This window comes from Giraffa tippelskirchi, chromosome 8 (genome assembly GCF_054371585.1).
Source record: "Giraffa tippelskirchi isolate mGirTip1 chromosome 8, T2T-mGirTip1v1.2.pri, whole genome shotgun sequence".
NCBI classification, from domain to species: domain Eukaryota; kingdom Metazoa; phylum Chordata; class Mammalia; order Artiodactyla; family Giraffidae; genus Giraffa; species Giraffa tippelskirchi.
In genome coordinates, this window is record NC_137282.1 from 11,109,053 (window position 1) to 11,131,671 (window position 22,619).

Below are 22,619 nucleotides of genomic sequence, written 5' to 3' on the forward strand. Positions count from 1 at the left end.
CTTAAACCTCCCGCCCACCTCTCACCTCTTTCCACCCCTCCAGGTTGTTACAGAGCCCCGGTTTGAGTACCCGACTCACAGAGCAAACCCCCATTTAGTCTCAGAGATTTTTGCCTGTTTCACTTTAACTCTGCAAATGCAGTATATTGTAAATGAATGGAGGTAGAAAAAAAGGTCTTTGGTTTTGATTGGTCCTTAAATGCCTCGACTTAGAAACTGATATACACACACTACCATCCAAACCTGGGAGCACTTGGAGGTGGAGAACTAAGAGGCAGAACAAAGGACTAAGAGGCAGCAAATTCTGTTCCCATTTTGAGTGAGAGCACTGATGCTCTGCAGTCCCGGCCACCACACCGCTCTCTCGGGGCCGCCGGGTCTCCCATAGTAAAGTGACTCTGTCGACTGGATCAAGTTTTTCACACTTGACCACCAGCCACAGCAAGAAATTCTAATTTTTTTTTTTTTTTTGACCGTACCACGTGAGTGGCAAGTGGAATTTCCTTGGCCAGGGATTGAACCTGTGCCCCTACAGTGGAAGGATGGAGTCTTAACTCTTGGACCACCATGGAAGTCCCAGGAAAATACTCTTTCATCATGACCTAGCACACATTTGCTTATATTGGAAACTCCATGAATTTCAAGATTTCTTTTGTGTAATGCATTCTACTTCCTACTGCACTTTCTCTTATATTTATTATGTATGTATTAATTTATTAAGTGCCATGCCACCTTTTGGTCATTTCTTTAAGAAAATTTATTTATTTAGTTGCACTAGGTCTTAGTTGAGGCATGTGGGACCTAGTTCCCTGACCAGGGATCGAACCCAGGCCCCCAGCACCGAGAGTACAGAGTCCCAGCCACTGGGAAGTCCTTCCTTTGGTCATTTTACAAGATTCCCCCTGGGCAGCTGAGGGGGTTCGTAAGGGAGAAATACTCTTTTTAAAAGCTTCAGAGGCTGCCACGTCTAAGAGACTGACAGTGCTCTGGTTTTCCTTAGGATCCCCACTGAAGTTGTAGATGGAACCTTAACTGGCCTCTTAATTTATCTTTTCCTGTAAAAGAACTCATGACATTCCCTGACCAGTCCTCCCCTCCTTGAAGCAGAGAGTTGGTCTGGTTAATACTGAAAACATTTTTTCCTGATATTAACCTAGAAAAAAACATAAAACATCATCTCTTTTCCGTGGGCTGTGCTGCAATGTTTACCCAGTTCGGGTTGACCCTGTGTCCTTCAAGAGCCAGAAAGCTTGGGGTGACTTAGGATTTTACAGCTTGACATATGCTGGGGCAGACAGGCAGTCTGTAAGCAAAAGCAAGAAGTGCACAGTCAAATACTTTGTTTGCACAGATGCAAAGGCATGGAAATTTATATGGCAAGGTCCGAATTCCAAAATTCATTTGTTTTTAATTAACACACCCAACCAAATGCATAAAACCTCACAAAATGAGTGTAGTGGAAATGTCTTCTTTTCTATTTTTAGACTGAAATATGGAGCCCATAAAAGCGAGGCTGTCATGAATCTTCATGTTTGGGGATACAGTGACTTATAACCGGGGGTGGGGGGGTGGGGGAAGAAGTCTCCACACAAGCCACATCTAACAGTGGTAAACAGTTTTTATTCAGGCAATGAAACATGGAAAAAATATATTAGTAATCATTATAATAATTTCATTTGTGTGAGTATAACTTTTACAAATATTTACCTGACATATAAAAGGGAAATCACTTGTGCATATAAAATTTATGTTGATGATTATTCCACACAACACAATCCTGACAGCAGTAGTCAATGCAGCGTTAGATTCCTCCAGACGAGGCTCCTCACACACTTCATGGCACCCATGGGAACACAGTGGAAGCAGATGTGCAATTAATTAACATTTACTTGTTGGCACATTAGTAAGTACACAGGGGTGTCTATTGGCAAACACACACTTGCTACAAGCGACACTGAAAAGTTTGCAACCTCTGAGATTTGAAAGAAATGCCTGGATCCTGTCTCACTGGGTGGGAGGACCAAGCCTGAGGCTGAGGGTGTAAAACCTGCAGACCACCCTGCATTGGCGGGCGGGGGGTGGGGGGGAGGTGGGGGGGTGGTTTCAGATCTCACATTTTTATATGTCCCCTTGAAAATTATTCATAGAGCATCACTTAACAGCGGGACAGGGAGATACTCTGTGGAGCACATTTCAGATGCCGCTAAAAGGCAGAGGGGGAGAAAAGTGGCATTTTTACGATTCTAAAGTGACGAATGGGTACTGGGAAGGTTCAGGCCACACCTCAGCGCTGGGCCTGGCCTTCGCCGACTCAGTCAGAGGGCTGGATGGACGACTGCCATGGCCAGCATCGCTCACCCCATCTCCACGGTACAACTATAACCAGAGGGTGTGTACAGATGTGTGTGTGTGTGTGTGTATATATAGTAGCTGTAACCATATTATAGTTAATAAAGTCATTCCTTAGGAATCTTGTTAGTCCAAATCTAACTGCATGCTAAGAGGCACAGAAATGGGATTGCATTTGGACGAAAAAAACTATGAAAAGTGCAATCTTTAGTCTCCAGAATGCTAGCTCTGGGCACTAGGCAGGGAGTCTTCCCCGGAAACTGTCATTCATACGACCTTCCAGAGGAGATCTTAAGAGAGAGGGCTCTATTACGTCTATTCCTTTGCTTTTTCTACATGGGAGACTCAAGGTTTGAGAGACAGACTGCTTTCTTCAAGTCACCGGGATACGGAGGCCAGTCAAACCTTTTTGGACAGAAGTCTCCTTGAAATACTTCTTCATGAAAAGCTTTGAAGAAGATGACCCTATAGACCTTTGGCTTGACATTCTGGGATTCCCAGACTGTTATTTGTTCTTTAATAAGGAAATAATAATCTGCCATCTTTTTAATTCTTCAGAATATATACATCTTTACTTTAAAATGCTTTGCCTGAATCATTGAATCCTTCCAACGTCTAGTTTCTCTCTTCCCAACAAGAGGATCAAGTAAGAAACCACCCACGTCCGAGAGCAAACTTGCACAGTCAACAAAACTACAAAGAACACCAGTCGTGGACGATTCACGAGACAGCTATGAACTGCAGCAAAAAACCAAAAGAGAAAAAAAAAGGCAGCTTTAGGGATTTTACTCACTAACAAAGGACATGCTGCGTCATTTCCAGTTAGCGCACTCAGACTCGCCAAACTCCTGTTCCTGACAACTCCATTTTGAGCTTCAGAGTCATCGAGTCCTCTGTTACCTGTCGGTACAATGACTGCTTCCCTCTGGCTGCACTGAGTCAGCCCAGGGGTATCTGGCGCAGTTCACTCTCCCAGCTTACAACCAGTCAGGATGAATCTGGGACCCAGCTAAAAAGTGTCTAGGTATTGGTGTGAGGGTTGCAGAAAGCGTGGGATGGGAAGAAAGGGTAACTGGCTGGTAAGATCTGACTTGAGCCATGCTCCAAAACCCAGTGTGAATCTTCCCCTGGACTCCACGTCACCTGGGAAGGCGGCCAGGTCCTCGGTGCTTCTCACTGTCACGTGCTTCAGCGCTTCCTAATCTGGGCTGGGTCTGAGGACACTAGAAGCCACGAGCAAAGTGGGCTTCTCATTGTTTCCAGGAGCATCTCCAAATAAAGTAAATGTCATGAGGTCTGTCAATGACTTAGCCAACCAAGTGACTGACTGAGGAGTCTGGTTACGTTAGATCCTCCAATTAAAACACTTTTAGATAAAGACTAGCTACATTTTGGCAAACTCAAAAATTAGAAAAAAAAAAAAAACCAAACAAAAAAAACGGCTCTGGATCCAGAGCCTCAACCAGACCACTCATGCTCCCAAACCACTGTCCAGGCCAGCAGCTTTTTCTCATTTCCCCATCATGTTTGTCACGGGGTGAATTACTGCCCAATTCACAAGTAATTTGGCCCACTGGTGTTTTGAAGCAAAACTCTAGGCTATATTCTTACTCCCCAGAGAGGGTCTCCTTCCCTTAATTTTTTTTTTAAATAAACATACTTCATCTGCTCAGTATATTCTCTTGATGTGACAGCTGTACATGCTACGTTTTTCTTCCTGCAGGAGACTATCCATCCAGTAAATCAGAAGGAAGACCATTTCCTTGTAATGGCCATGGCTGAGTGGCCAGTGGTAAATGTTATTTAATGTGGGCCGTTTGCTTTCCTTGCGCAGTGACTTTGCTTGGTAGGGTCTAGTTTCTCAGGGGTCTCTTCCTACCAGCGTGCTCAGGAAGGATTGTCATCACCTCTGTTTCACCACACAGCTACTTTTTTTCTTTTTCTGCGCAAGCAAGAAGCCTAAAAAAAGAGGACTGTGGGATTCTAATGGAGATCATGATAATAAGCCTTTCATGGGTCAAACAGAGCAATACGAAACAAGTAAACATGGATACGTCACCAAAACACAGCAGCAAAGAGGTTTAGCAACGTTTCTTTCTGCAAAACTGCAAAGTGAGTTTCTCTAGTTGTGAAGGGTTGGAAGAGGGTATGGTCACACCGCCTGAGACGACTGCTCCTCCAGGGCAAAGGCTACAGCAGGGCACTCACTTCAAACCACAGGGACTGCTTCCAGGGCCCGAATGATTGTCAAATCACTTCTCCAAACACAGATCATTTCTGCTGTTCTGGTTTGTTGTTGCCTTTTTTTTTTTTGTACAAAATGTTAAGACAGTAGGCTTTAAAATACAGCCTAAGCACCAATTATGGGAAATGCGTATCAGTAAAATGGGACTTCTGGCTTTAAAAGACATTACTGACCTCCCTGGGGCTAAAGATTGCACCCATGTGAACAGTACATGGCTAAAGAAAAGGTCATCTTAAGAGAGCGAGGGAGGGTCTCCATGAGGCACAATTCATTGCTGAAGTTGGATCATGCGATAGTTTTACAAGAAAAGTACCACAACTTACGTGTACTAGAGATAACACATGTCACCATGAAGACGCTCTGGGTGTTCAGGTTAAGATAAAAGAGCGCTTTAAGACGCCTTCGTGGATTTGGTTTTGCCTATTGAATGGGAGGGGGTTCACACGGAAAATTTCCATTCGGGGGTTAAGGTTCCCCGCCACTCTGAATGGAGTCCAGGAACAGCTTGAGGAATTTGGTTTTGTGAGTAGGGGTCTGCTCCCTCCGCCAGTTTTCAAGGGCTGTGGTTTAAAAATACTCAAAATGCACTGATTTGGGGAGTGGCTCATGTGATTTTCCTGCCCATTTGGTTGAAAATTCTAAATTCTACTATCTTTCAGCTTGAAAGGATTTTTTTTGGGGGGGGAGTGCTTTTGGGGAAAAAAAATCTGAAGAATAATTCATCACACTTGCAAAAATCCAACCTGCTGTTTTCCCTTACAGTTGCTAATGGGGTTCATTAAAGAAGGTCCGGCTAAACCTTTTACAAGCAGATTTCCTTTGCATATCTCAAACAGACAATAAAGAGCAAACGTTGACTCTGTAGCAACAAATGGAAGTAGAGGCGACTGATGGCTCCAGGACAGACTTGCTGAACCCCAGGTGTGAGGGAACAAAGTAGATCCCCTGGGTCTGAGGACTAACCCCAGAGGGGCGGCTGGCACCCAGGCTGAGGGCCGTCCAGACCTGGGGGGAGGGGGACAGGACGCTGTGGCCAAGTCTCCCCCAAGTGACACCTGAGTCTGAGGTTAGGAGCCATGCCACACGTGGAGTCTGGGGGCTTCACCTCTTCAACCTCCCAAATTCTGCAATTGACATTTTGAGCCAGGACTCTGTTTTAAAATAGGGTTTTACATTTATGGAAATATGCCTTTCTGTAGAGAAGTTCTTATTTGACTATGCTTCCGGGGGGCAGGAGGAACAAACCAGCATCATGTATAAATATGTGTGTATGTGTGTGAGAGAGTGAATGTGTCTATAAACAGGTACTCAACTGGAAGTAACAATAGGCCAAATCATCTCAAATAAAACCACTAATATTGAAAATTAAATGTAAAAGATGTAATAAATAAACTTAAAAAAAAATCAGGTGAACAGAATATGGTCCCAAGTAATAGCCATCAAATCATAAACTGAACGCACCTGGGCAAAGTAAAGAAGACTTTAAAATGAACCAAAGATAGAGAATCCTGCCCAGAGCCCATCGACAGGATGTTCGGGCCACTCTTTCCGTGTCTGTGTGATGAATCCTCCAGGGTTTTCTCAGGGCGGGCGTGTCGGCAGCAAAGCGGGACAGGCAGCAGTAGGCATGTGCTTTCATAATGTTTCTTTTTTTCTCTGCAAAGGAGCAATCATTCCTGGATAAGGCAAGATAATTGTGGTCACGAGAGAAGCAGCCGAATGCAGATCTGCTGAGCTTACAGGGGAAACTCAGTCTGTCTTTCCCAGCTTTGCAATCAGCTCGTCGCAGATTTTCGTCAGTTCTTCAATTTCTTGGTTCTGAAAAACAAACAATGGGATGTTGCACTGTAAGTCCCAAGAAGAAAGGATTACAGTGAAATCGTCCTTAGACTGCCCATACCCTCTCTAGGCACCTGACTCAGTGGTTCTTCACTGTTCTGCATCAGAAACCCTTTTAAAGAAAGTTTTTTGTTAGTCGTCTCAGTTGTGTCCAACTCTTTGTGACCCCGTGGACTGTAGCCTGTCAGGCTCCTCTGTCCATGGGGATTCTCCAGGCAAGAATACTGGACTGGGTTGCCATTCCCTTCCTCAGGGGATCTTCCTGACCCAGGGATCAAATCCCAGTCTCCTGCATTGCAGGCAGTTTCTTTACTGTCTGAGCCATCTGGGAAGCCCTTTAAAGAAAGGAAGGCTCTATACCTTCTCCCCTAGGAAATGGTCATATGTTTGCCAAGTTCTGCTTAGACTGAGTAAGGGGCGAGTGTAATGACTGGCCCTCTGAAGTTTGTTTCTCAAATTTCCTTGCTATCATGGGAATTACTTGGGGGTATTTGTTAGAAATGCCAGATATCTGGGCCTCACTTGCTCCATCAGCATCTCCAGGGACCTGGGATTCTGGAGGCTAAGAATGCCAAGGGCCACCATCTCTGGGGTTATCAGACCCCCCAATAAAACCCCTGCCCTGGTGGAACAGGTGCCACAGGCCTGAAAACATGTTTGGAAGGACAGTAACAAAAACAGAAGAGGCACAAAGAATGAAGTCTAAGAATCACTGAGCAGCAATGGGTTTTGCTTATGTAGCAGTTTCTAGGCCATGGCACCGTTGACATCGGGGCAGGGCGGGTCTTGATTGTGGGGTGTCCTGTGCACCTTAGGATGTTTGGCAGCATCTCTGGCCTCTACCCACGAGATGTCCACAGCATCCCCAGTCGAGACAACCACATACACCTCCAGGTTTTGCCTATTGGCTCCTGGAGGGCAAAATTGCAATGAAGTGGGACGATGGCTTCATGTGTTACAGAAGAAAAAAGAAAAGAGAAAAAAGGCAGCCTCAGAGCCGAAGCCTTTGGTCCACTGAGCTTTTGAACGCAACTTTCCCTCTGCCCTGCCTGTGGGTGGGTCCCACTCACGCTCCCTCCTTTGTCTCCACTCGAGTCAGTGGACTGGAGTGTCTGAGCAAAGAGACAAGGTTCCTTCATCCAGACCCAAGATGAGGGAGCCACGGCTGAGGAGGAAAACCAAAGGTTTCCTGGGCATGACATCCCACCCCTCGTACCTTCTGCTGAAGGGCCCTCTCCAGGGACTCCACCTTCATCTGTTCCTTCCGGAGCCCCGCGTGGAGAGCCGCGCTCTCAGCCTTGGCTTTTGTTCGAACCTGAGCAATCTCCTCGTTGGCTCTGTTATGGGAGGAAGGGACAAAAAAACACATGGCTTGTCATCAGTCATGGCGCAAGAGCCAGGATGCTACCAGCTGACATGTGTGGCACAGAACTAAGTCAGCTGGCTTCACCACAGAGGGAAGATGGGAATCAGTGAGCTACAGGATTCAAGTTTAATTTATAAAAATTTAATTACACATAACTGCTAAGGAGATTTCCCTGGTGCAAACTACTGGCAGAATTTATCTCAAGGCACACAGTGCCCTTCAAAATTCACATGCCACCTGGGAATGGAATCACAGGCCAGTTTCTATAACAATCTTAGACTTTTTTTAAACCCAGTACAACAGTAAGCAGGATCTTCGTGGATTAACACAGCTAACAAGTCAAGATACTAACTGTTGGCATCTATGAAACACAGACCTACAGGCAACTTTATTGAAGAGATGCAAAAGGAAAATTTAAAAAATACATATGTCATTTGATAAACAGTTAATTGACGAAAAGATGCTAAAAACTCACTGTAATCAGAGGCGTGCAAAAATTAGCCAGGATGATCTTGGCCCAAGATGTAATAAGGTAACTGGCTCGAGTGCTAACGGGGAAAGAAAGCCCGCACAGCCCTCTCTGTGGACGCGGTGCAGCAGGAACTACTGCACGCCTCCGGCCCAGCGAGTCCATCCTGGCAATCTCCCCTAAGGAGCACGCTCCCCAGCACCACGCTGAGCGCACAGGGTGTTCACTGCTGCACTGTTTGCAACAGGAAAAGGGTGAAATGCCCGTCCACTAAAGGAATGAAATAGTCTACAAACTAATAATTAGATTGAGCAATATGTTCTAACACGAAAAAAAATGGCCATAATATATGATTACTTGAAAATAGAAACCTGTATAATACTGTATTTTTTTTTTAAAGTCCAAAGCCATTGGGTAGTATTTGTAAAGGCTCATAGAAAAGATTAGAAAGACGCAAAATAAACCTTTAATACCAATACCTCTAGGGGTGGGGAGGGAAAAGGGGAACTTACAAGGCTTTACAAACAGGAAGGTGGCAGAATGTACAAGGATGTATTACTCTTTAGTTAAAAAATAAAGTTGGGTACATCCTTCATAGATCCTTTATTCCCCAGGATAAATTCCAAATGCATCAGATTTAAGCATAAAAAAAATTAAGCCTTATTTAATAATCTATAATGGAAAAGAATCTGAAAAAGAATATACATATATATATAACTGAATCACTTTGCCTGAAACTAACAAAACATTGTAAATCAACTATACTACAACTAAAGTCAAAACAAATTTTAAAAGACAAACAAAAAGAAAACTAAGCCATTAAAAGTACTGGAAGGCAAACATGGGGAAATGTTTTACATTGAGCATGATGAAGATCTTTGTCACTATGACAGAAGATCCTAAAGCTATAAAAGAAATGATTGAGAAATTACACTATATAAAAGTAAATTTTTGCATATCAAAAAACACTATGGGAGGAGCCAAAAGGTAACAAACTAGAAAAATTATTCACAACTCATATCACAAAGGGCTGTCATCTGTAATATATTTACATTTAAAATACATAAGCTGACACTAGAAAACCAGGCAAAGAAGAGTCATTCACGGAAAAGCAAATATATGTATAGATGGCTGCTAAAATATGCTCAATTTCACTCATAAAATATACGAATCGAAACTACATTGAATAAAATAAATGCTCTGTTGCTTGCCAAAATAAAAGAAAAAACTCAACTAAATTGAAATAATCATCTTTCGCTGGTTAGATGTATCAAAAACCTGAATCCTGATCTGTTGGTGAAGCTGCATGAGAAAAGAGCTGCTTTCACACATGGTGCAGGGTTGTAAAGTAATAAAAGTCTAACGAGGGCAACTGGACAGTATGATCACAATTATAAATTCATAAATCCCTTTGCCCGCCAGTTCACATACAGGGATCTCACCTGCCTCCCAGACGATAATCGTCCGAGGTTACTTACTTTACTGCAGCACTGTTTGTAGCAGAAGGTGCTGAATAACCTAAGTGTTCAACAGGAGGGACTGGTTAAGTAAAGGATACATTCCAACAACAGAACACCAGATTTAAAAAGTAAATAAATAAGCAGGCTCTTCATGGGTTGACATGGAAAGATTTCCAAAATAAACTGTTGAGTGAAAAACAGTGAGTACGCTACCGTCTGTATATTAAAAAAAAAAAAAAGGAGAGTCTCATCACATTAAAAAAAAAAATAGGACTGTGATGGAGCCTCAGCCAGCACGATGGTGGTGCAAACGTTAAGTGCATCAAATCAACGCTGTACACCTCAGACTTACACGACGTCACTCACAGCCCAATACAGCTTGGGTGGGGGGAAGAGGAGGGTATGTATGTCTAGAAGGGTAAAAGGATGGTGATTTCCTGGGGTGAGGGAAGAGGTGGGAACCCTGTGGGAGAAGGATGGGTTGGGAGGGAGAGATTGCATCTTTTTATTCTTTTAAAAAATTTTTTTCATTTTATATCAAGGTATAGCTGATTAACAATGTTGTGACAGTTTCAGGTGGACAGCCAAAGGGACTCAGCCATACTGTATCCATCCTCCCCCAAACGCCCTTCCCATCCAGGCTGCCCCATAACACTGAGCAGCATTCCCTGTCCTGTACAGTAGGTCCCTGTTGGGTATCCATTTTAAATAGAGTCGTGTGTACACATTCATCCCAAACTCTATAACTATCCCTTCCCCTCATCCTTACCCCCAGTGACCGTAAGTTTGTTCTCTGTGAATCTCTTTTTGTTTTGCAAGTAAGTTTATTTGTATCATTTCTTTTTAGATTCCACATATAAAGGATGTCATATGATATTCCTCCTTCTCTGTCTGATTTACTTTACTCAGTATTCTCTTTATTCTTTTTAATGTTTGAACTAGAGGAAGATTTCACCTATTCAAAAAAAAAAAAGAAATGAGCTGATTTACAAAACAGAACCAGACTCACAGACTTAGAGAATGAACTTATGGTCACCAGGAAGGAAGGGCGGAGGGGGAGGGACAGACTGGGAGTGTGGGACTGACAGGTACACAGTGCTTTATTTAAAATAAAATGCCTTTCCAGAAAAACAAAACAACAAAAAAAGCACACACACACAAATGCAAAACAGTAATTCTTTTTTTTCTTTCCTCTGTCGGTCTTCCTACAACAACATGAAAAATGAAATTCTTCCCCACAGGCTCTTACTTGTCTAGTTTTTCCTCGGCGTGGATCTTCAGGGCCTGATACCGTTGCTCTTCTTGTTTAACTCTGGCTAAGTAATCCTGAGCACATTTTTTCAAGGCTTCTTCATTCTGTTACCAAGTGACAATTTAAAAGGAAAGAAACAGGTCATTTTGTTTCTCTTCTACTAGTAACCTGCCATGTGTCAGGAGCTTTCCTTTTTTAAAACATGAGAAAACCTAATTACATTCAGATGCCTTCAAATAAGACTCCATGGTACTTTGAAAAAGGCACAAATAATTCCTATTGAGGAAACTGTAGATAATGTCATGTATTAACTTTCAAATCAGATAGTGAGCTACACTGACACACTTGCTTCAGGAAGTGTGCATGCATGTGTGTTAAATCGCTTCAGTCATGTCTGACTATGTGCGATCCTGTGGACTAGAGCCCACCAGGCTCCTCTGTCCGTGGTATTCTCCAGGCAAGAATACTGGAGGGGGTTGCTGTGCCCTTTCTCCAGGGGATCTTCCCCACCCAGGAATCGAACCTTCGTCTCTTACGTCTCCTGCACAGGCGGGCAGGTTCTTTTCCAGCAGCACCACTTGGCTTTAGGAAGGCCAAAGTTATTCAAAACGGAAGGGCGGGACTTCCCTGGTGGCGCAGGGGATAAGAATCCACCTGCCAGTGCAGGGGACATGGGTTCAATTCCAGGTCGGGGGAGATTCCGCATGCCGGGGAGCAATTGAGCCCATGGGCCACAGCCTCTGAGCTGGAGCGCAGCAACTGCGGGAGCCCACGCGCCTGCAGCCTGAGCTCCACAGGAAGAGAAGCCAGAGTGCTGCAGCCAAGAGCGGCTCCCGCTCGCTGCAATCAGAGAAGGCTCCGGCAAAGTGACAAAGGCTCAGTGCAGCCAAAAACAAACAGAAAAATTGAAGGGCAATCTGATTCCCGTTTTGGACACACTGGACAGTCATTTTTATTTCAATTCGAAAAAAAGAATGCTCACTGCTATAAATGTGTCTTTAGTGATGGTGAGTGACCAAATTAAGTCAATATGCCCACTTAACACTCAAATTTGAAACTTCACACTTCCTTCTTTGATACTTTCAGCTTGAATTTTTCAGTGCTATGGCTTGACTCCCTCTTACTTTTGACAAATTGGTGAATGATCAAAAAGAACATTTCTAGAACTCTCCTGAGGTCTAAGGGCCCCAGCTTCTTACACTGTGCCACAGTCTGGTCGTGTCCAGGGCTTGTTGCCCTGACTGAGGAGAGGAATGATTCAGACACGCCACCCAGGGTCCCTGATTCCCTGTTTCCAGGCCACCCACACCTTGGGCCCTGTGTTTGATGACCCGTCACCAAGAAGACACACCACCAAGGAGACGAAGGCAAAGGACAGGTACCTTCTTGAACCCTTCCAGGACGCCCTTCAGGTTCTCGTATCTCCTGAACAGGTCGGAGAGGGACCTTTCCACCGAGTTGAGGTCGGCCAGGGCCTGCTCCTTCTCCACGGTCAGCTGCTGGAAGCTCTTCTGAGAGCTCATGCTTGTCCTCTGTTCATCTTCTGTGAGTCACGATCAGAGAACACGCACTCACCCAACAGACAGTTCACAGCTGCCCTCCTGAGCTGAGAGGCAGTACTCTGGGGCGGGGGGGCGGAACCCACCAAGGAAGGCGACAAGTTTCCACCCTCAAGGTCTGACACTCTGGTGGGGGAGACAGGCAACACGTGATGGGAAAAGGAACAAAGCAGGGCAAGAGGGTGGGGTGCCTTTTATACCAAACGGCCTCTGTCAGAGGAGAGATGTGAGCAGAGACCCGGAGGAACTGAGGGCAGGAGCCACGCAGCTCCCTAGCTGTCAGGTGGCATGGGTGGCATCAATTATCATCTCAGCCCTTCGGTTAATGCACAGAGACCTGAAGTGACTCAGGGAGTCAGTCCTTATGACAGTGGCTACAAGAGCTTCTAAATTCAATGCAGGAGGATGAAGCGCTCTCCTTTCTGAAGGCCCTGCTGGGTCTGACGCAGGGAAAGCGGGACCTGCAGTGGAGTGAGGCCCAGAGACGTCCCCCCAGAGGGGGTGGGGAGCGGGGTGGGAGGAAGGATGTGGAGAGGCCGCCCACCCTGGTGCTGGACGTGTTCATCCTCTACAAGGAATCTAATCTTAACGGATCCTCAGTATTTGCAGATTCTGTATTTGTGAATTCGCCCACTCACTGTGATTCCCGTGTCGCCTCCAAGTCAAGATGTGCGGTGGGTTCCTGGCCGCTCGGGGGACGTGTGGGGTGGCAGAGAACCGGGGTCGCCCGCCGAGCACGTGCTCGCCTCAGGCTGCACCAGGACACGCTCTGCCATGTTTCATCCTGCCAACTAGGGCCCTCTTTAGTCTACTTCAGGCCTTATGTTTGCACTTTTGTGCTTCCTGTTGGGGAATTTTAAATGGGCCCCAAGCCTGGGGCTGTGGAGCTATCTTGTGTCCTAAAAGTTACAAGGCTAGAGGTGTCTTAGGGGGAAAATACATGTGAGATGAGCTTCGTCCGGGTATGAGCTCAGTATTAATGAAACAACAGTACACCTTGAATAAGGTTATGTGTTGACAAAATTGTTGTGACCACAGGCTCAGAGGTACCTGCTTTGCCTTCCTGAGGATCAGTGAGTTAGAATTGCCTAATTCAGTGTTTGTGGCAATTTTATAAAAACAACAACTGCATATAATGAAAATCAACTGTATCTCAGGGATGGACAAACTGAGATTTATATTCTGATTTGAAAATCATCTTTGGATCCTGAGCTTCATATTCTAGAGAAAAATTTCCTTACCAATCATTTGAGCAATGGTCTTCTCATACTCAGCCACAATTTTCCTTAAACAAACAGACAGAAAGTCTTATCAGAAGAGAATATCCAGACAAGGGAAGTTGGACAAATGCTGCCCTAAACAATTAAACACAGTAACAGGTACTGACAAACCCACATAACCCAGTTACCTGCTTTGGGGTGCCCCCCTGCTTTTTTTTTACATTTAATGTAAGATTTGTTAATGCTCAGAAAGGCTTTTCTCAAGGTTCTGTTTAACAAGGCCTGCATTTTATCTGGGCTTCCCTGATAGCTCAGTTAGTAAAGAATCCACCAAAACAACTGCCTTCATTTTTCTTTGCACCTGTGTGAATGACCCCAAGGCAGTCCATGAATTCTGCTTAGAGAAGTGACTCTTTTACCAAATGAGTTAATGATATCCTGGGGGCTCTTCCTAAGAGACCTGATCTGAGTTCAGGCTTTCCTGGCCTCAATCCACTCTTACAGGCAGTGAGTCCCCTGTGATTCAGATCCAGGTTTTATCTTATTGTCCTAATTCCAGAAGCATTTCAGTTATTCAAAGTTATTTAAAAATCACCCTGTCTTGTTCATGCAGGAAAAGTGCAATCTTTTCCTGACCCTATAGTGACGGGCACCCCTCCCTGAGACCCCCGGTGAGAAGAACCACCTTGGTCCTCACTCTGACCAGGCATCCAAGTTCTCACGAAGGCGGCTGAAAGCTCCCCGAGATCAGGGGCTGTGCCTTCCTCCCCAACAGCCGGCACAGGGACCCAGCAAGCACTCGAAACACCAAACAATACAAGAGAAGCAAACTAGAGTGGACCCATTTAAAATGTTCCATCCAAGTGCCAATGAACAGTCTGTAAATTATTTATGTCCCCCACTCTTTGAGGCCATTTTTACTTATTTCTCAGCTCCTAAATATGGGAGTGAATGGTAAAGAGATTCCAAGTTACAGTCCATCAGCTTTGTTTCTTGTTAAAATGCTTTTTATACTCTATCTCGTGGCTATGAAATTTGAAGCTACCATGTACAGTTTGTTTTAGAAAAGGATTATGGATTGTAATGCCTCCACAATTGAAGATGTCAATAAATCTTATTATTACTCTGTATTTCAAATGGGTATTTTTGCACAAATTTGTCTTTTCAAAAGACAAGGATTCTGTGGGTTCTGCTTACTTGTCATGTTCTGAACAACCCAAAATAAGCTACCACATTTGAATACAGTAATTGGTCAGCAATCCTCAGGAAATGACCTTACCCATCACAAATTAAGGTACAAATAACAAAGCCCTCAAATTCTCAAGAGCTGGTTCTGTGTAAGCAAGTACTGTCATCACTTCCTTTGCACTAAGTCTAATAATACATAAAGGTACCCACCCCTCCCCCAAACCTCCAGTCTAACCTCATCTCCAAGACTTCTTGACGGGTTTCTTCGTATTTTTTCTTCCATTCATTTGCTTCGATCTCTTTAGTGATTATCTAGATTATAATGCAGACAAAGCTTAGGTTTTCCGACTCAGTCTCTTTACAGTTTGAATTCAAGACTAGAGCCTGAAAACAACCCACAGCTAATGTTCATCCCAAGATATTCAATCTACATTAGGAATAAAAAACCTCAACCTCTCTGTGTGTAATGCTCCCAGACACTGGGGAAATGTCACCACATAAGGATGCTGGAACGTGGTCACCAGGGTGAAGGGGAGCAGAACCTCTCCCAAGAAAGCCCCAGGTGGGAATTACCATCTCTGTAAACTCCACGTTGGTCCAGGGTCTGGCTCTCGGCCTAGAATCCTGCTGGGTCAGGACGCCAACAGCTGAGCCACTGGTTTGGCAGACTCCTCTTAAAGGTAAGATGCCAAAGCCCACTTTATTAGTAATTAGGCTGAGACATGAAACCGGCACAGGATCAGAGCTGGGGGAGCTGGCCTGGCCAGGTAGTCTCTTACTGCAGAGATTTCGGATTGAGTCAGAATAGGGCTCAGAAGGTCAGTGCCTCCGGGCAAAGGCACCCAACTCACGGTAGGCAAGATCCTGCTTGTTAGACCAAGACCCATATCCTACATTTGGGAGGTCCATGCTAGCTGGAAAGAAACACTCCAAATTTACAGTCTCAAACGCCTCTTCCCCTGCACAGGGCTCAGATGGGTACCTATTGTCCTCCTGTGATTATACTTCCCTGTGCTTCTTTCTAATTGGTACAATCTTTATTTTGGTGCCATGAAGCAGGATTTCAAGAACCAGAAGCCTGCCTCTCTGCTTCAGGGAAGCAGGCACATCTTTGTGTTTTTTTGGCCACTCTGTACAGGATACAGGATCTTTTCTTAGTTTCCCCTGCAGGGGGGAAAGTCTTAACCACTGGACCACCAGGGAAGTCCTAGCACATCTTTGCTTTGATGCATCTGGTCAGTGGTTATCTCATAATTTTAACTCTCAGAAGAAAGAAGACATTTTTCTCATTTACAAGACTTTGTGGAGCCTCCTGACCACAGCGTTTTGACAACAGGACTAGCTGACACCACTAATTACCAAAGTTATTGCTCTGCTTTAAAGGTTTGAAAGACCTAGGTCAGAGGTACTTAATTAACCATTTTCATCACATTATAAAAATAAAATCACTATACCAAGGGAATTACCTTCTTTTAAAAAAGTTGATGAAATCCAAGAAACATATAAACCAAACACATCAAACACAGCACAGAGGTGTAAGGGGAAGGTGGAAACGAATTAGTGGTACCTAACAAGTGTCTTCCTATTTTCCAGATCACCCAGGAAAAGCCCAGAAGTGATCTATTTCAGACAGAAGATGTTCAATAAACGCGACAGAGGAACTTGAGAGTTAATTAAAGAATGGATGAAGGTAGGAAGCAATTTTATATTCCGACAAGTCTAGAATTTGAGGAACTTTTAGGCATGAGTCTATATCCTCTGCAAAACGAAGGTGCTGACTTAGTTACGTATGTACGTAAAGTTGGGAAAATTTGGTACTTAAAACTTCAAGGATAATTGATAAAGAAATGTGCTGAAGTTCTCAAGGAACCTTCCAAGCGTCAGCTTTGCCCCTTGGACACCAGAAGGCCAGGACTCCAGCACCAAAGGGCCGTTTTACAGAGAGCCCTTTATATGAGCTCTCCAGCTGGGGAGCAAGAACTCAAGCCAGCAGACATGGAATCTCCCCATTGGCACATGGGTTTGACAAAGAAATGAGCAACAAGTGGACGTTGCGGGGAAGCCTTCACCTCTTCCCTTATCAGAGTGAGCACGGCAGTCTTATCTGATTCGCTGAGGCAGATGCCGTCCAGGGGGCTCTCCACTCCGCAGGCCACAGACACGGGGCTCTTCTCCACTGGGGACTCCAGCAGTGCCTGTGGGGGGAGCAGGCACAGGTAAGACGTAAGGGCCTCGGCTGCTTAACCCCAAATACCCTTCCACGACTTCCTCCTGATGAGAATGATCACATCCTTTAAAAACAGGTTGGAAGGGGGGAAAAAAACGAGGGGGGAGGGCACCAGCAGGGGGAAAGCTTAAAAACAAAAATAAAACAGCATGATCTAAAGGAAAAACCATTCTTAACGAATGGCCTTATGGTTGTGAGTGGGGGTAGGGGGAAGGACAGGGGAAAGGCATGGTTAGGGAGCTGGGGATGGACAGGTACACACCGCTGTATTTAAAAATGGGTGACCAACAAGAAGGACCTACTGTATACAGCACAGGGAACTCTGCTCAATGTTACGTTGCAGCCTGGATGGGAGGGGGGTTTGGGGGAGAATGTGCGTGTTAGTCGCTCAGTCATATCTGACTCTGCAACCCCATAGACTGTAGCCAGCCAGGCTCCTCTGTCCATGGGATTCTCCAGGCAAGAATACTGGAGTGGGTTCCTATGCCCTCTTCTAGGGTCTAGGGTATCTTCCTGACCCAGGGATCGAACCCAAGTTTCCTTTGTCTCCTGCACTGGCAGACGGATTCTTTTACTTCTGAGCCACCAGGGAAGCCCATGGGGGAGAATGGATACATGTACATGCATGGCTGAGTCCCTTTGTTGTGCACCTGAAACTATCACAACATTTTTAACTGGCTATGCCCCAATACAAAAATAAAAAGTAAAAATTTTTTTAAAAGAGGAAAAAACATTCTAATGAGTATCAGGTAGGTCTTAGATTCTCTTTTAACAGGTGACTTAGAGAAGTTTTCTTCTCATTCAAAAAGGAGAAAGTGTAATTATCTCAGAGGTCAGTCACCAGACAGTCAAGTGCAGAAGAGAGGAAAACATCCACTGTTAATATCCTGTGAACCTGGGGATTTCTGGGGATGACGCAGTGCATGGAAATAAATTTCAAAACGAGCGTCAACCTTTTTACATACTGCCTCCTGTATACTATGCTTTAGCTACTTTGGATGGAAATGTTTCTAAAATGACTTTCAGGCCTAAGCAGGCAGAAATGGTGAAGATAAGTGAACGCCAACCCCACCCCGGGATGACCCGGGGTCATCGGGAAGGGCAGAGGCCCCGATGACTGGCGTGTGGACCCAGCGGTGCCGTCAGGGCACAGGCCTCAGGGTCTGGGCTGAGGTTCCTCATTCCGGGCCTTCCTGCCAGAGCTTTTAGCTCCTTTCTGCAAACATGTCACTTTCTGAGGTGCCAGCCTGATTTTTGACCATAAACATGCGTTTCCAGGAGCCATGTGCATTTAGGATTTTGTTTTTCACAGCAATGTGGGCTCTGTACCAGTTTTCTTCCTAAAAAAGCATTTTTGAGGGCTATTTCCTCCCACCTATGTTAACTTTTTGTATAAATGGAGAAAAATCTGATCCAATAACACCCAAAACGCCAGCCAAAGTGACCTGGGAATCATTTTTTTTTAATTATTAGATTTAGGGTTAGGATTCTGGAATAATCTTAATCATCTAAAATGTCAGCATGACTGACCAATTAGTTACTGATTATAATCAATCTGATTCTCTGGTGTCTTGTTTGAATCAAACTTGAATAGGAAATCCAAGGTCAACTTAGACCAGGGGTTTGTAAACTTTTCAAGGTCATTATGGACGCGCCCTCGCTTTAGAAAACACTCAGACACACTCACCCTCACTCTAGCAAACACTCGGACACACACACCATTTCTGCATACAGCTTCACAGCCCTCAGCCAAGGGCCTAACACAGAAACCCTGGCCTGAGGCCACAGATACGGGAAACGCAAAAGCCACAGGCTGGCAGTGCCCATTCCAGCAGCATTTGGGGCAGGGCAGCCCACCACCTGACAGAAGCTCGAGGTCCCCCAGAAACACTCTTATCTTGGGAGAGACCCGTCACCAGAGCCAGAAGGCATTTGCGGTCGGCAAACTCTAATAAAACGGCCCCCAGGGACCCCAGCTCCTGTATGAGTTCTCCTGCAGCCTCCTGCCACCTTGAGTTAGGCTGGACCCAGTGACGCTCGTCTAAGAACAGAAGATGGTAAACGTCACAGGGTGACACTGGTTTACAAACAGGCTTCAGGCTGTGAGAAGCTCTATGGAGAAGCCACGTGGGGAGGTTCCGCCGTGTGAGAGGGCCTGGAAGTGGATCCACCCCAACTGAGCCCGGAGGTGACTGCAGCCAGTGACAGACGCCGAGTCAGAGGCACCCAGCCAAGCCGCCCCGGGATTCCTGACCCCAAAATGAGGAGATCGAGAGCGTGTGCTGTCAGTCACTTGGTCACTAGCACACCGGACATCTGAGTCGCCCCCTCGCCTCTTGTGCCACGGACTCACCAAGAAACCTCCCCGTGGGGACTTCCCTGGTAGGGCCAGTGGTTAAGAATCTTCCTGGCAATGCTGGGGACTCAGGTTTGATCCCTGGTCAGGGAACGAAGGTCCCACATGCCACAGATCAACTAAGCCTTCGAGCTGCAACTACTGAGCCCTCGAGCCACAGCTAGAGAGTCCAAGCACTGAAATGTAAGATCCCACATGACACAACTTAGACCCGATGCAGCAAAAAAAATAAAACTAAACAAAGAAGAAACCTCCTCGCAGCAGTCTTGCTTCCTCTGTGTAACTCGCCTATTAGGTACTGCCCACACTTTTGGTTCATCTTGTTACACTGCTGATTTTAAATTAATACATTTTATACATCAGTCTTTCGTTTTGCACTAGGTCAGAATCCCTGAGTCAAGTCAACTCTGGGAAACTGGCCCCCTGTGCCTTCCATGACCCTCATGTTAGCAAGAATTTGGGAAATAAGCCAAGTTTTCTTGGTAGGGAAAATATTTGTCTCTTCTGGAGTTCTGCATCTCGGTCATCTGCGAGGGGATAACTGAATTCGGCCTGCCTGCTTGTTTAACGACTTCACTCTAACAGAAGAGGTGTCTACAAGGGGCAGCGTTCTGGACTGGAAGATCAGACCTTAGACGGGGGCGAACACACTCAGAAGCGTGGGCTCCCCCCGGCCACTCCCGCTGCCTGGCCAAACGCCACAAGCCTAGTGGCAGAAAATGCAACAGCTCTTATGAGGAATTTATAGCTGTGGCCTATTTTAGCTGCCTTTCTCAGTCCTCTAGCATTTATTTAGCTTTTTTACATTCCTCAGTCTTTCATAATGTTTCTCAAACAACACAGAAAGCCTACAGAACCTACCATCACCAGAAACCGGCCCAGCCATCTCCTCCTGGGCTGGGCAACCTAGTATGTGTTTAATAAAGATGTTAAACCAATCAGATCACTTATCACTTACATCTTTCCGAAAGGATCCTGCTTCACATCTCCTAGTTCTTATCCCCGTCCCACAAAGCATCTACCCTTGAGGACCCATGAAGACCCGTCTACAGACAGTGGGGCCCAGGGGTGTCTTGGCTGCAAGTTGACAGTGAGCACAGATGCCACAAAGTAATTCTCTGCACTTGTCCTGGGAGTCCAGGGAGAGTGCATGGGAGGATCCGGGTTCCTCGTCTGTCAGGCTCATCCCATTCGTCCTTGAACCTGTCAGAGCAGGGCCCCCTCCCCCTGCCACATCTAAGAGAGACACACTGTGAACTCAACGTTTGAGAAGTTTAAGATTTCTCTGAAAGAAATAATAAACTCAATCCTAAGTGAGAGATGCTGCAGACCAGCTGCTGAGAAGTGAGACAACTGTCCTCTGCCCTGAGTTATTTCTCCCTGGTCGCTCCCCAGAGCTGGATGGAGGATGCAACAGGAATGCCCTTCAGAGCAACACTCAGAGGCTCACAAAGGCAAAGGCTAGATTGAACAGATTTCTCTTTTTTGAAACTAAGCGATCTCTTTTTCCTGCCCTGGGTCTCTGTTGCTGTGTGCAGGCTTTCTCAAGCAGCCGTGAGTGGGAACAACTCTTTGTTTCAGAGCACAGGCCTCTCATTGCGGGGACTTCTGTTGTTGCGGAGAGCGCGTTCTAGGCGTGGGGGCTCAGTAGCGCAGCACACAGGCTTAGCTGCTGGAAGTGGATCCACCCCAACTGAGCCCGGAGGTGACTAACCACTGGACCGCCAGGGAAGCCCTGAACAGATTTCTTACGTGGCATTTTGAACATCGCAAGTTCTTTATGCAATGTTTATTCAACATTCTAAGGAAGTAGAAATTAATTTCAGCCAGTTCAACTGGGATTACCATTCAAAGATCATGACCCAGGACGTGCTCTTTGCAGGGGGCGCTGCAGAGAAACCCCCTCAATCCCAGAGTAGTGCTTCTGTCGAGAAACAACTGTCCTTTGTGACATCCCTGACCCCTGTGTGCATGTCCTCCTCCTGCCTGGTGTCCACAGGCCCCCCCACCCCGCCCCCACATCACTCACTCTGCGCCCTCCAGAGAAACACGTGGGTCATAGCCCAACGTGAGTCATGAAAACAGTTACTAGAGCAAATAATGTGCATTAAAAAATTGTACCAGAATAGAAAAAATCAGAATGAACCACCAGAAGAAAAGTGGATACTGTCTTGTTCAATTTGTTTTATAAAAATACAAATGCATATGTGGAGAGAGTTTCATATGTATCTATTAGTCAAGATGCAAAACATGGGAATTCCTGGGCGGCCCAGTGGTGAGTACTTGCTGCTCTCACTGCCAGGGACCCAGGTTCAATCACTGGTCAGGGAACTAAGATCCTGCAAGCCTACCGGAGTGGCCAGAAAAAGACGTAAAAATGTATTTTCACTGTGGATCAAGGTAAAGAATGTTTCCATGACAACTTCACCTACTCCTGCAGCTTCAGCCATCCTAAGGCCCCTCAGATCCATTAAAGCCAAGCCACACTTCTTGACTTGTGCTGTGTGCTTCTCACTGCCTACAGGAAATGTGAACCGAGAAGCTGGGCACACAAATGTCTCAAGGCCACAGGTCTAACACTGAACTTGCCTGATTCAGCTCTCCCTGTATTCCTAGTATACCGGCTCCTGTGTTAAGCAGTGTTCACTGTGGTCAAGGCTGGGATACAGCAGTGAGCACAGTCATGGCCCCACCTCATGGAGGAAGCCAGGGAGAACAGACAGTGACCCCAAGGGGCAGGTCCACAGAACTGAACGAAACCCCATCTGCTTGGGCACGTATGCGATATGGGAAGGAGGCAGGGTTCATGCAGAGAACCAAGTCAGCAGCAGTTGAGTCTGAGCTGAGCCTAGAGACAAGGAAAGCCAATGAAACCGTTTAAGGAAAAAGGAACAACTCCAGCTTACAGAAAAGGAGGACAGAAAAACCCCTGGAAAAGGAAATTGCCACCATATTTAAAAAGGCTGGTGGTGGGCAGAGGTTTGACAAAAGTGGATGGATTTACAACACTTAATCAGAGTTAATTCCACCAATAACAGGACACACGGACACACTGATACCCACAAGGTCACTTCTGACGCACTTGAAAC

The 22,619-nt window shown here is 45.6% G+C and overlaps 1 protein-coding gene across 50 annotated transcripts in view; it reads right to left on the minus strand.

Annotated features, from left to right (window-relative positions):
• Positions 1-1,600: 1,600 nt before the first annotated feature.
• TACC1 (transforming acidic coiled-coil containing protein 1) overlaps positions 1,601-22,619 on the minus strand; it is a 118,742-nt gene continuing 97,723 nt past the window's right edge. For 23 of the 50 annotated variants that reach the window (XM_081524049.1, XM_081524042.1, XM_081524045.1 and 20 more), the window contains 7 exons: positions 17,017-17,142; positions 15,183-15,259; positions 13,781-13,824; positions 12,363-12,523; positions 10,978-11,084; positions 7,650-7,770; positions 5,953-6,412 (listed from right to left, as the gene is read on the minus strand). In XM_081524049.1, coding sequence (XP_081380175.1) covers positions 6,344-6,412; positions 7,650-7,770; positions 10,978-11,084; positions 12,363-12,523; positions 13,781-13,824; positions 15,183-15,259; positions 17,017-17,142 — 705 coding nt within the window. In that variant the 3' untranslated portion in view covers positions 5,953-6,343. Of the gene's footprint in view, positions 3,088-5,952; positions 6,413-7,649; positions 7,771-10,977; positions 11,085-12,362; positions 12,524-13,780; positions 13,825-15,182; positions 15,260-17,016; positions 17,143-22,619 lie in introns of those variants that run through there. The other 27 variants (XM_081524031.1, XM_081524033.1, XM_081524026.1 and 24 more) reach the window with 5 other exon arrangements.